Genomic DNA, 12,476 nt, shown 5'->3' on the forward strand with positions numbered 1-12,476 from the left:
AATCCACTCTGGTAGTTAGGGTCAGTAATCATCTCTGGTAGTTAGGGTCAGTAATCCTCTCTGGTAGTTAGGGTCAGTTACCCTCTCTGGTAGTTAGGGTCAGTAATCCTCTCTGGTAGTTAGGGTCAGTTACCCTCTCTGGTAGTTAGGGTCAATAATCCTCTCTGGTAGTTAGGGTCAGTTACCCTCTCTGGTAGTTAGGGTCAGTTACACTCTCTTTTAGTTAGGGTCAGTAATCCTTTCTGGTAGTTTGGGTAAAATACCCTCTCTGGTAGTTAGGGTCAGTTACCCTCTCTGGTAGTTAGGATCAGTTACCCTCTCTGGTAGTTAGGGTCAGTAATCCTCTCTGGTAGTTAGGGTCAGTTACCCTCTCTGGTAGTTAGGGTTAGTAATCCACTCTGTTAGTTAGAGTCAGTAATCCTCTCTAGTAGTTAGGGTCTGTTACTCTCTCTGGTAGTTAGGGTCAGTAATCCACTCTGGTAGTTAGGATCAGTAATCCTCTGTAGTAGTTAGGGTCAGTTACTCTCTCTGGTAGTTAGGGTCAGTAATCCTCTCTGGTAGTTAGGGTCAGTTACTCTCTCTGGTAGTTAGGGTCAGTAATCCTCTCTGGTAGTTAGGGTCAGTAATCCACTCTGTTAGTTAGAGTCAGTAATCCTCTCTAGTAGTTAGGGTCAGTTACTCTCTCTGGTAGTTAGGGTCAGTAATCACCTCTGGTAGTTAGGATCAGTAATCCTCTCTAGTAGTTAGGGTCAGTTACTCTCTCTGGTAGTTAGGGTCAGTAATCATCTCTGGTAGTTAGGGTCAGTAATCCTCTCTGGTAGTTAGGGTCAGTTACCCTCTCTGGTAGTTAGGGTTAGTAATCCACTCTGTTAGTTAGAGTCAGTAATCCTCTCTAGTAGTTAGGGTCAGTTACTCTCTCTGGTAGTTAGGGTCAGTAATCCACTCTGGTAGTTAGGGTCAGTAATCCTCTTTAGTAGTTAGGGTCAGTTACTCTCTCTGGTAGTTAGGGTCAGTAATCCTCTCTGGTAGTTAGGGTCAGTTACTCTCTCTGGTAGTTAGGGTCAGTAATCCTCTCTGGTAGTTAGGGTCAGTAATCCTCTCTGGTAGTTAGGGTCAGTTATCCTCTTTGGTAGTTAGGGTCAGTAATCCTCTCTGGTAGTTAGGGTCAGTTACCCTCTCTGGTAGTTAGGGTCAGTAATCCTCTCTGGTAGTTATGGTCAGTTACCCTCTCTGGTAGTTAGGGTCAGTAATCCTCTCTGGTAGTTAGGGTCAGTAATCCTCTCTGGTAGTTAGGGTCAGTAATCCTGTCTTGTAGTTAGGTTCAGTAATCCTCTCGGGTAGTTAGGGTCAGTAATCCTCTCTGGTAGTTTGGGTCAGTTACCCTCTCTGGAAGTTAGTGTAAGTTACCCTCTCTGGTAGTTAGGGTCAGTAGTCCTCTCTGGTAGTTAGGGACAGTTACCTTCTCTGGTAGTTAGGGTCAGTTATCCTATCTGGTAGTTAGGATCAGTTATCCTCTCTAGTAGTTAGGGTCAGTTATACTCTCTGGTAGTTAGGATCAGTTATCCTCTCTGGTAGTTAGGGTCAGTTACTCTCTCATGTAGTTAGGGTCAGTTATCCTCTCTGGTAGTTAGGGTTAGTTATCGTCTCTAGTAGTTAGGGTCAGTAATCCTCTCTGGTAGTTAGGGTCAGTTACCCTCTCTGGTAGTTAGTGTCAGTTACTCTCTCTTGTATTTAGGGTCAGTAATCCTCTCTGGTAGTTAGGGTCAGTTACCCTCTCTGGTAGTTAGGATCAGTTACCCTCTCTGGTAGTTAGGGTCCGTTATTCTTTCTGGTAGTTAGGGTCTGTTACCCTCTCTGGTAGTTAGGGTCAGTAATCCTCTCTGGTAGTTAGGGTCAGTAACCCTCTCTGGTAGTTAGGGTTAGTAATCCACTCTGTTAGTTAGAGTCAGTAATCCTCTCTAGTAGTTAGGGTCTGTTACTCTCTCTGGTAGTTAGGGTCAGTAATCCACTCTGGTAGTTAGGATCAGTAATCCTCTGTAGTAGTTAGGGTCAGTTACTCTCTCTGGTAGTTAGGGTCAGTAATCCTCTCTGGTAGTTAGGGTCAGTTACTCTCTCTGGTAGTTAGGGTCAGTAATCCTCTCTGGTAGTTAGGGTCAGTAATCCACTCTGTTAGTTAGAGTCAGTAATCCTCTCTAGTAGTTAGGGTCAGTTACTCTCTCTGGTAGTTAGGGTCAGTAATCACCTCTGGTAGTTAGGTTCAGTAATCCTCTCTAGTAGTTAGGGTCAGTTACTCTCTCTGGTAGTTAGGGTCAGTAATCCTCTCTGGTAGTTAGGGTCAGTTACTCTCTCTGGTAGTTAGGGTCAGTAATCCTCTCTGGTAGTTAGGGTCAGTAATCATCTCTGGTAGTTAGGGTCAGTAATCCTCTCTGGTAGTTAGGGTCAGTTACCCTCTCTGGTAGTTAGGGTTAGTAATCCACTCTGTTAGTTAGAGTCAGTAATCCTCTCTAGTAGTTAGGGTCAGTTACTCTCTCTGGTAGTTAGGGTCAGTAATCCACTCTGGTAGTTAGGGTCAGTAATCCTCTTTAGTAGTTAGGGTCAGTTACTCTCTCTGGTAGTTAGGGTCAGTAATCCTCTCTGGTAGTTAGGGTCAGTTACTCTCTCTGGTAGTTAGGGTCAGTAATCCTCTCTGGTAGTTAGGGTCAGTAATCCTCTCTGGTAGTTAGGGTCAGTTATCCTCTTTGGTAGTTAGGGTGAGTAATCCTCTCTGGTAGTTAGGGTCAGTTACCCTCTCTGGTAGTTAGGGTCAGTAATCCTCTCTGGTAGTTAGGGTCAGTTACCCTCTCTGGTAGTTAGGGTCAGTAATCCTCTCTGGTAGTTAGGGTCAGTAATCCTCTCTGGTAGTTAGGGTCAGTAATCCTGTCTTGTAGTTAGGTTCAGTAATCCTCTCGGGTAGTTAGGGTCAGTAATCCTCTCTGGTAGTTTGGGTCAGTTACCCTCTCTGGAAGTTAGTGTAAGTTACCCTCTCTGGTAGTTAGGGTCAGTAGTCCTCTCTGGTAGTTAGGGACAGTTACCTTCTCTGGTAGTTAGGGTCAGTTATCCTATCTGGTAGTTAGGATCAGTTATCCTCTCTAGTAGTTCGGGTCAGTTATACTCTCTGGTAGTTAGGATCAGTTATCCTCTCTGGTACTTAAGGTCAGTTACTCTCTCATGTAGTTAGGGTCAGTTATCCTCTCTGGTAGTTAGGGTTAGTTATCGTCTCTGGTAGTTAGGGTCAGTAATCCTCTCTGGTAGTTAGGGTCAGTTACCCTCTCTGGTAGTTAGTGTCAGTTACTCTCTCTTGTATTTAGGGTCAGTAATCCTCTCTGGTAGTTAGGGTCAGTTACTCTCTCTGGTAGTTAGGGTCAGTAATCCTCTCTGGTAGTTAGGGTCAGTTACCCTCTCTGGTAGTTAGGGTCAGTAATCCTCTCTGGTAGTTAGGGTCAGTTACCCTCTCCGGTAGTTAGGGTCAGTTACACTCTCTTTTAGTTAGGGTCAGTAATCCTTTCTGGTAGTTTGGGTAAAATACCCTCTCTGGTAGTTAGGGTCAGTTACCCTCTCTGGTAGTTAGGATCAGTTACCCTCTCTGGTGGTTAGGGTCAGTTATTCTTTCTGGTAGTTAGGGTCTGTTACCCTCTCTGGTAGTTAGGGTCAGTAATCCTCTCTGGTAGTTAGGGTCAGTTACTCTCTCTGGTAGTTAGGGTCAGTAATCCTCTCTGGTAGTTAGGGTCAGTAATCCACTCTGTTAGTTAGAGTCAGTAATCCTCTCTAGTAGTTAGGGTCAGTTACTCTCTCTGGTAGTTAGGGTCAGTAATCCACTCTGGTAGTTAGGATCAGTAATCCTCTCTAGTAGTTAGGGTCAGTTACTCTCTCTGGTAGTTAGGGTCAGTAATCCTGTCTGGTAGTTAGGGTCAGTTACTCTCTCTGGTAGTTAGGGTCAGTAATCCTCTCTGGTAGTTAGGGTCAGTAATCCTCTCTGGTAGTTAGGGTCAGTAATCCTCTCTGGTAGTTAGGGTCAGTTACCCTCTCTGGTAGTTAGGGTTAGTAATCCACTCTGTTAGTTAGAGTCAGTAATCCTCTCTAGTAGTTAGGGTCAGTTACTCTCTCTGGTAGTTAGGGTCAGTAATCCACTCTGGTAGTTAGGGTCAGTAATCCTCTTTAGTAGTTAGGGTCAGTTACTCTCTCTGGTAGTTAGGGTCAGTAATCCTCTCTGGTAGTTAGGGTCAGTTACTCTCTCTGGTAGTTAGGGTCAGTAATCCTCTCTGGTAGTTAGGGTCAGTAATCCTCTCTGGTAGTTAGGGTCAGTTATCCTCTTTGGTAGTTAGGGTCAGTAATCCTCTCTGGTAGTTAGGGTCAGTTACCCTCTCTGGTAGTTAGGGTCAGTAATCCTCTCTGGTAGTTAGGGTCAGTTACCCTCTCTGGTAGTTAGGGTCAGTAATCCTCTCTGGTAGTTAGGGTCAGTAATCCTCTCTGGTAGTTAGGGTCAGTAATCCTGTCTTGTAGTTAGGTTCAGTAATCCTCTCGGGTAGTTAGGTCAGTAATCCTCTCTGGTAGTTTGGGTCAGTTACCCTCTCTGGAAGTTAGTGTAAGTTACCCTCTCTGGTAGTTAGGGTCAGTAGTCCTCTCTGGTAGTTAGGGACAGTTACCTTCTCTGGTAGTTAGGGTCAGTTATCCTATCTGGTAGTTAGGATCAGTTACCCTCTCTGGTGGTTAGGGTCAGTTATTCTTTCTGGTAGTTAGGGTCTGTTACCCTCTCTGGTAGTTAGGGTCAGTAATCCTCTCTGGTAGTTAGGGTCAGTTACCCTCTCTGGTAGGTAGGGTTAGTAATCCACTCTGTTAGTTAGAGTCAGTAATCCTCTCTAGTAGTTAGGGTCAGTTACTCTCTCTGGTAGTTAGGGTCAGTAATCCACTCTGGTAGTTAGGATCAGTAATCCTCTCTAGTAGTTAGGGTCAGTTACTCTCTCTGGTAGTTAGGGTCAGTAATCCTCTCTGGTAGTTAGGGTCAGTTACTCTCTCTGGTAGTTAGGGTCAGTAATCCTCTCTGGTAGTTAGGGTCAGTAATCCACTCTGTTAGTTAGAGTCAGTAATCCTCTCTAGTAGTTAGGGTCAGTTACTCTCTCTGGTAGTTAGGGTCAGTAATCCACTCTGGTAGTTAGGATCAGTAATCCTCTCTAGTAGTTAGGGTCAGTTACTCTCTCTGGTAGTTAGGGTCAGTAATCCTCTCTGGTAGTTAGGGTCAGTTACTCTCTCTGGTAGTTAGGGTCAGTAATCCTCTCTGGTAGTTAGGGTCAGTAATCCTCTCTGGTAGTTAGGGTCAGTAATCCTCTCTGGTAGTTAGGGTCAGTTACCCTCTCTGGTAGTTAGGGTTAGTAATCCACTCTGTTAGTTAGAGTCAGTAATCCTCTCTAGTAGTTAGGGTCAGTTACTCTCTCTGGTAGTTAGGGTCAGTAATCCACTCTGGTAGTTAGGGTCAGTAATCCTCTTTAGTAGTTAGGGTCAGTTACTCTCTCTGGTAGTTAGGGTCAGTAATCCTCTCTGGTAGTTAGGGTCAGTTACTCTCTCTGGTAGTTAGGGTCAGTAATCCTCTCTGGTAGTTAGGGTCAGTAATCCTCTCTGGTAGTTAGGGTCAGTTATCCTCTTTGGTAGTTAGGGTCAGTAATCCTCTCTGGTAGTTAGGGTCAGTTACCCTCTCTGGTAGTTAGGGTCAGTAATCCTCTCTGGTAGTTAGGGTCAGTTACCCTCTCTGGTAGTTAGGGTCAGTAATCCTCTCTGGTAGTTAGGGTCAGTAATCCTCTCTGGTAGTTAGGGTCAGTAATCCTGTCTTGTAGTTAGGTTCAGTAATCCTCTCGGGTAGTTAGGTCAGTAATCCTCTCTGGTAGTTTGGGTCAGTTACCCTCTCTGGAAGTTAGTGTAAGTTACCCTCTCTGGTAGTTAGGGTCAGTAGTCCTCTCTGGTAGTTAGGGACAGTTACCTTCTCTGGTAGTTAGGGTCAGTTATCCTATCTGGTAGTTAGGATCAGTTATCCTCTCTAGTAGTTAGGGTCAGTTATACTCTCTGGTAGTTAGGATCAGTTATCCTCTCTGGTAGTTAAGGTCAGTTACTCTCTCATGTAGTTAGGGTCAGTTATCCTCTCTGGTAGTTAGGGTTAGTTATCGTCTCTGGTAGTTAGGGTCAGTAATCCTCTCTGGTAGTTAGGGTCAGTTACCCTCTCTGGTAGTTAGTGTCAGTTACTCTCTCTTGTATTTAGGGTCAGTAATCCTCTCTGGTAGTTAGGGTCAGTTACCCTCTCTGGTAGTTAGGGTCAGTAATCCTCTCTGGTAGTTAGGGTCAGTTACCCTCTCTGGTAGTTAGGATCAGTTACCCTCTCTGGTGGTTAGGGTCAGTTATTCTTTCTGGTAGTTAGGGTCTGTTACCCTCTCTGGTAGTTAGGGTCAGTAATCCTCTCTGGTAGTTAGGGTCAGTTACCCTCTCTGGTAGTTAGGATCAGTTACCCTCTCTGGTGGTTAGGGTCAGTTATTCTTTCTGGTAGTTAGGGTCTGTTACCCTCTCTGGTAGTTAGGGTCAGTAATCCTCTCTGGTAGTTAGGGTCAGTTACCCTCTCTGGTAGTTAGGGTTAGTAATCCACTCTGTTAGTTAGAGTCAGTAATCCTCTCTAGTAGTTAGGGTCAGTTACTCTCTCTGGTAGTTAGGGTCAGTAATCCACTCTGGTAGTTAGGATCAGTAATCCTCTCTAGTAGTTAGGGTCAGTTACTCTCTCTGGTAGTTAGGGTCAGTAATCCTCTCTGGTAGTTAGGGTTAGTAATCCAATCTGTTAGTTAGAGTCAGTAATCCTCTCTAGTAGTTAGGGTCAGTTACTCTCTCTGGTAGTTAGGGTCAGTAATCCACTCTGGTAGTTAGGATCAGTAATCCTCTCTAGTAGTTAGGGTCAGTTACTCTCTCTGGTAGTTAGGGTCAGTAATCCTCTCTGGTAGTTAGGGTCAGTTACTCTCTCTGGTAGTTAGGGTCAGTAATCCTCTCTGGTAGTTAGGGTCAGTAATCCTCTCTGGTAGTTAGGGTCAGTAATCCTCTCTGGTAGTTAGGGTCAGTTACCCTCTCTGGTAGTTAGGGTTAGTAATCCACTCTGTTAGTTAGAGTCAGTAATCCTCTCTAGTAGTTAGGGTCAGTTACTCTCTCTGGTAGTTAGGGTCAGTAATCCACTCTGGTAGTTAGGGTCAGTAATCCTCTTTAGTAGTTAGGGTCAGTTACTCTCTCTGGTAGTTAGGGTCAGTAATCCTCTCTGGTAGTTAGGGTCAGTTACTCTCTCTGGTAGTTAGGGTCAGTAATCCTCTCTGGTAGTTAGGGTCAGTAATCCTCTCTGGTAGTTAGGGTCAGTTATCCTCTTTGGTAGTTAGGGTCAGTAATCCTCTCTGGTAGTTAGGGTCAGTTACCCTCTCTGGTAGTTAGGGTCAGTAATCCTCTCTGGTAGTTAGGGTCAGTTACCCTCTCTGGTAGTTAGGGTCAGTAATCCTCTCTGGTAGTTAGGGTCAGTAATCCTCTCTGGTAGTTAGGGTCAGTAATCCTGTCTTGTAGTTAGGTTCAGTAATCCTCTCGGGTAGTTAGGTCAGTAATCCTCTCTGGTAGTTTGGGTCAGTTACCCTCTCTGGAAGTTAGTGTAAGTTACCCTCTCTGGTAGTTAGGGTCAGTAGTCCTCTCTGGTAGTTAGGGACAGTTACCTTCTCTGGTAGTTAGGGTCAGTTATCCTATCTGGTAGTTAGGATCAGTTATCCTCTCTAGTAGTTAGGGTCAGTTATACTCTCTGGTAGTTAGGATCAGTTATCCTCTCTGGTAGTTAAGGTCAGTTACTCTCTCATGTAGTTAGGGTCAGTTATCCTCTCTGGTAGTTAGGGTTAGTTATCGTCTCTGGTAGTTAGGGTCAGTAATCCTCTCTGGTAGTTAGGGTCAGTTACCCTCTCTGGTAGTTAGTGTCAGTTACTCTCTCTTGTATTTAGGGTCAGTAATCCTCTCTGGTAGTTAGGGTCAGTTACCCTCTCTGGTAGTTAGGGTCAGTAATCCTCTCTGGTAGTTAGGGTCAGTTACCCTCTCTGGTAGTTAGGGTCAGTAATCCTCTCTGGTAGTTAGGGTCAGTTACCCTCTCTGGTAGTTAGGGTCAGTTACACTCTCTTTTAGTTAGGGTCAGTAATCCTTTCTGGTAGTTGGGTAAAATACCCTCTCTGGTAGTTAGGGTCAGTTACCCTCTCTGGTAGTTAGGATCAGTTACCCTCTCTGGTAGTTAGGGTCAGTTATTCTTTCTGGTAGTTAGGGTCTGTTACCCTCTCTGGTAGTTAGGGTCAGTAATCCTCTCTGGTAGTTAGGGTCAGTTACCCTCTCTGGTAGTTAGGGTTAGTAATCCACTCTGTTAGTTAGAGTCAGTAATCCTCTCTAGTAGTTAGGGTCAGTTACTCTCTCTGGTAGTTAGGGTCAGTAATCCACTCTGGTAGTTAGGATCAGTAATCCTCTCTAGTAGTTAGGGTCAGTTACTCTCTCTGGTAGTTAGGGTCAGTAATCCTCTCTGGTAGTTAGGGTCAGTTACTCTCTCTGGTAGTTAGGGTCAGTAATCCTCTCTGGTAGTTAGGGTCAGTAATCCACTCTGTTAGTTAGAGTCAGTAATCCTCTCTAGTAGTTAGGGTCAGTTACTCTCTCTGGTAGTTAGGGTCAGTAATCCACTCTGGTAGTTAGGATCAGTAATCCTCTCTAGTAGTTAGGGTCAGTTACTCTCTCTGGTAGTTAGGGTCAGTAATCCTCTCTGGTAGTTAGGGTCAGTTACTCTCTCTGGTAGTTAGGGTCAGTAATCCTCTCTGGTAGTTAGGGTCAGTAATCCTCTCTGGTAGTTAGGGTCAGTAATCCTCTCTGGTAGTTAGGGTCAGTTACCCTCTCTGGTAGTTAGGGTTAGTAATCCACTCTGTTAGTTAGAGTCAGTAATCCTCTCTAGTAGTTAGGGTCAGTTACTCTCTCTGGTAGTTAGGGTCAGTAATCCACTCTGGTAGTTAGGGTCAGTAATCCTCTCTGGTAGTTAGGGTCAGTAATCCTCTCTGGTAGTTAGGGTCAGTTATCCACTCTGGTAGTTAGGGTCAGTAATCCTCTCTGGTAGTTAGGGTCAGTTACTCTCTCTGGTAGTTAGGGTCAGTAATCCACTCTGGTAGTTAGGGTCAGTAATCCTCTCTGGTAGTTAGGGTCAGTTATCCTCTCTGGTAGTTAGGGTCAGTAATCCTCTCTGGTAGTTAGGGTCAGTTACCCTCTCTGGTAGTTAGGGTCAGTAATCCTCTCTGGTAGTTAGGGTCAGTAATCCTCTCTGGTAGTTAGGGTCAGTAATCCTCTCTGGTAGTTAGGGTCAGTAATCCTGTCTTGTAGTTAGGGTCAGTAATCCTCTCTGGTAGTTAGGGTCAGTAATCCTCTCTAGTAGTTAGGGTCAGTAATCCTCTCTGGTTGTTTTGAATGCTGCCTTTACTTTTTCTTCTTTTGTGATTGTTGTTATGTGGTCCTTTTTTACTGGGTTAAGGATGAGGTTGTGGGAGACTAAAAAGAAAGGGTCTCTGTTACCCAGCACTATTTCTATAACGTGTGATCAGCATGCAAATTAAGATGTATTCTTACCTGGGTGTGTTATATCTACCTTGAATATTGAGGAATCAAATTATTTTTTCAATGTCCAGGTAATTCCATGAGAAATGTTCCAGGAAATGCTGGTACCAGGAAGTATGCTATTTGCTTGTCTCATGACATGCCGTGCGTTCATTGAGATGGGCTGTTTTCAGTGAGGAAAAAACATTGCGATGGGAAAAAGTTGACATTGTTTCAGATAGAAGTATGACAAATAAAACTGACAATCATTTATTTTATATAAACACTTTTACATCACAGCCCAAGGCTCAATGCGATCCACCAGTCTTTTATTATGCTAATGTCTATCTATCCAGGAAAATGCATGGTTTTGTGTTGTCAAGTGGGTTAAGGTGTTGTTTCAAGCCTTAGGTTTCTTGTACAATAGGTTGCAGGTTCATTCCCTGGTTGGGGCAAGTATGAGACCAACCTTTTATACATGATCATGGTTGGACAGGGTTGAATTCTCAATTGTGACTACCCTCTGAGTGTTAGAGAAAATGTAGGGCAGCACAATGTTTGAAGTTGACATATTGCCTTTAATCTAACTATGTCTTCGGTCTTGGGGGCCAAGGCTTTACCCTGATGGGATTCACAAGTTCCTCACGTGGTTGTGTGGTTGAGTGGGAAACATTCCCAAAGCAAATGCCATCTTAATGTTCCTGAGGTTGGGGGGTTTTATTCTTCTGGCTGTCCCACATTGTCTCCTTCTCCTCCTGTTTCTAATGTCTAAATAAAGCATTTGAAAATAATGGTGAAATTCATCTTTAATAATGTGGCCGTTCCTGCATCCCGTTGGTTCTGATTACAGCGAGGGAAGTACCTAGTTAAATTAGAAGGAAGTAGCTAGCTCGCTCCAGCACAGTAGATGGCGGCATGCACCCATTTGTTTGCCGACCATCATAATACCATAGAAGAAGAAGTAGCTAGCTAACGTTAGCTATGACACCAGTCCCGCCTGCAGAGTTATCAGAACAGGAAGAACCAGTGCTTGACAGGCAAGGTACACTGTGTACCGTGTTCTATCTAGCTAGCTAGCTACTTCCCTTGTCGTAACATTGTTATCAAAACTGTGATCCTTCCTTAACCCATAGGAAGTCCCACCCAGCTGATTACATTAAAAGGCTAGAAGCCCTCAAAGGCAATGTCCATGCTAACATGGCCTTTTGGCCACTAGAGGCCTCTATCCACCTCTTTGGCTTAGCTCATTGACTTACATTGAACCAGAAATAAAATGAGGGAGTGGAATGTCTCGCTTCCTCTTCCTGTTCCGTCTATGTTGATGCAAATAAAGAGTGGTTCGTGGAGATGCAGGAACGCCCACATGCAGAAACGGCCCGAATTGCGGGCTGCAATTGCACCCTTCTCCACACACTTGGGTTGGCAAATAGCCTTGAGGTTAGGGCATTGGTCCAGTAACCAGAAGGTAGCTGGTTTGATTCCTGGTGCTGACAAGTAGAAAAATTGTTGTGTCCGTGAGCAAGGCACTTAATCCCAAATATGCAGTTAATAATGGCTGTGATGCCACTATCTGTAGGAGTTGGGATACGTAAGAAAACCAAATTCTCACAGCACCTACCATTTTGATTGTAACATAATTTATAATCTCACAATGGGCCTGGAAATTTTACTTCTTATTGTACACAACAATTCTACAAAGATTTTGGTACAGAGCTGTTATATCCAAAATGTTTCTAAAATATGTTAATACTTTAAAGAAGACACTGGGAACTAAATAATTTTCCTAGGGTAATCTGATTACTCTATAGGCTACAGTTTGTTTACAGTGTAGCTGTAATCGCTGCCAAAGGTGCTTCTGCAAAGTATTGACTCAGGGGTGTGAATACTAATGTAAATGAGATATATCTGTATGTTTTTTTAACTTTTTCATTACGGGGTATTGTTTTGTAGATGGGTGAGAAAATAAAAATATATTTTTGAATTCAGGCTTTAACACAACAAAATGTGGAATAAGTCAAGGGGTATGAATACTTTCTGAAGGCACTGTGTGTATATGTGACAGAGCCAAGGCATTTCTGGATCTGGGGTGACTTTTGGGTCTCAGGAAAGGCAGTAGTCATGCGTTTAGCCATACTGTACACTCTCACCACAGTTCTCCTCGTCGGCTCCATTGGGACAGTCTCTATGTCCGTTACACTGCAGAGCCTGGTGCAGACACACTGTGACATTACCACAGGGAAACTGGCCCAGAGGACAACTGCTCTCTACTGTCACGCTGCTGGACACCATCGCTGCAGCTGGAGGGGGGGGGGGGGGGGGGGAGATTGGGGAGGAGATGGGAAGGAGGATGATGAGAGGAGAGGGGAAGGAGGGACATTTTTAGCACATTTAAATAAACCAAGGTCCATTTATAACAGATACGAAGATGACTGAAAGAAAGAAATAAGGTGGGGGGAAAAAAAAGGAAAAAAAAGAAGCTTGTTTCACCCCAACAAATTACGGCGATGCACTAACCACTAACTCCCTATTACAGTCTATTGCATCCATAGTCCCTTTCCATTCGTTCATTCCGTTCATGATGACCTATTACAAAAACATGTGGAATCAGATAATAATAATAATAATAATAATAATAATAATAATAATAATAATAACACTCAGCTCCTAACCTCCTCACTCCCAATCGGCTCTAGCTCCAGAATAGGGAGGTGCCAGAACAAAAAGTGAGCTGGAGAAGGGTGACCTGGGGGGGGGCTCTGAGGTACCGGAGCGCATGAAAATAATCACTTTTCCATATTGGCATAGAGCAGTAGAGTAGAGGCGCTTGCAGAAGTTGCACACAT

General features: G+C 44.2%; 1 protein-coding gene across 1 annotated transcript in view; it reads right to left on the reverse strand.

The window, feature by feature from the left end:
* The window catches only part of LOC311117766 (relaxin receptor 2-like), a gene marked incomplete at its 5' end in the record, with an annotated part of 177,545 nt that extends 165,615 nt beyond the window's left edge, over window positions 1–11,930 (reverse strand). The window contains one exon of the mRNA XM_084192680.1: window positions 11,781–11,930. Within this exon, the coding sequence (XP_084048806.1) occupies window positions 11,781–11,930 (150 nt within the window). The remainder of the gene's footprint in view (window positions 1–11,780) is intronic.
* Window positions 11,931–12,476: the final 546 nt, after the last annotated feature.

Source organism: Coregonus lavaretus (assembly GCF_964263955.1).
Source record: "Coregonus lavaretus genome assembly, contig: HAP1_SCAFFOLD_602, whole genome shotgun sequence".
Lineage (NCBI taxonomy): Eukaryota > Metazoa > Chordata > Actinopteri > Salmoniformes > Salmonidae > Coregonus > Coregonus lavaretus.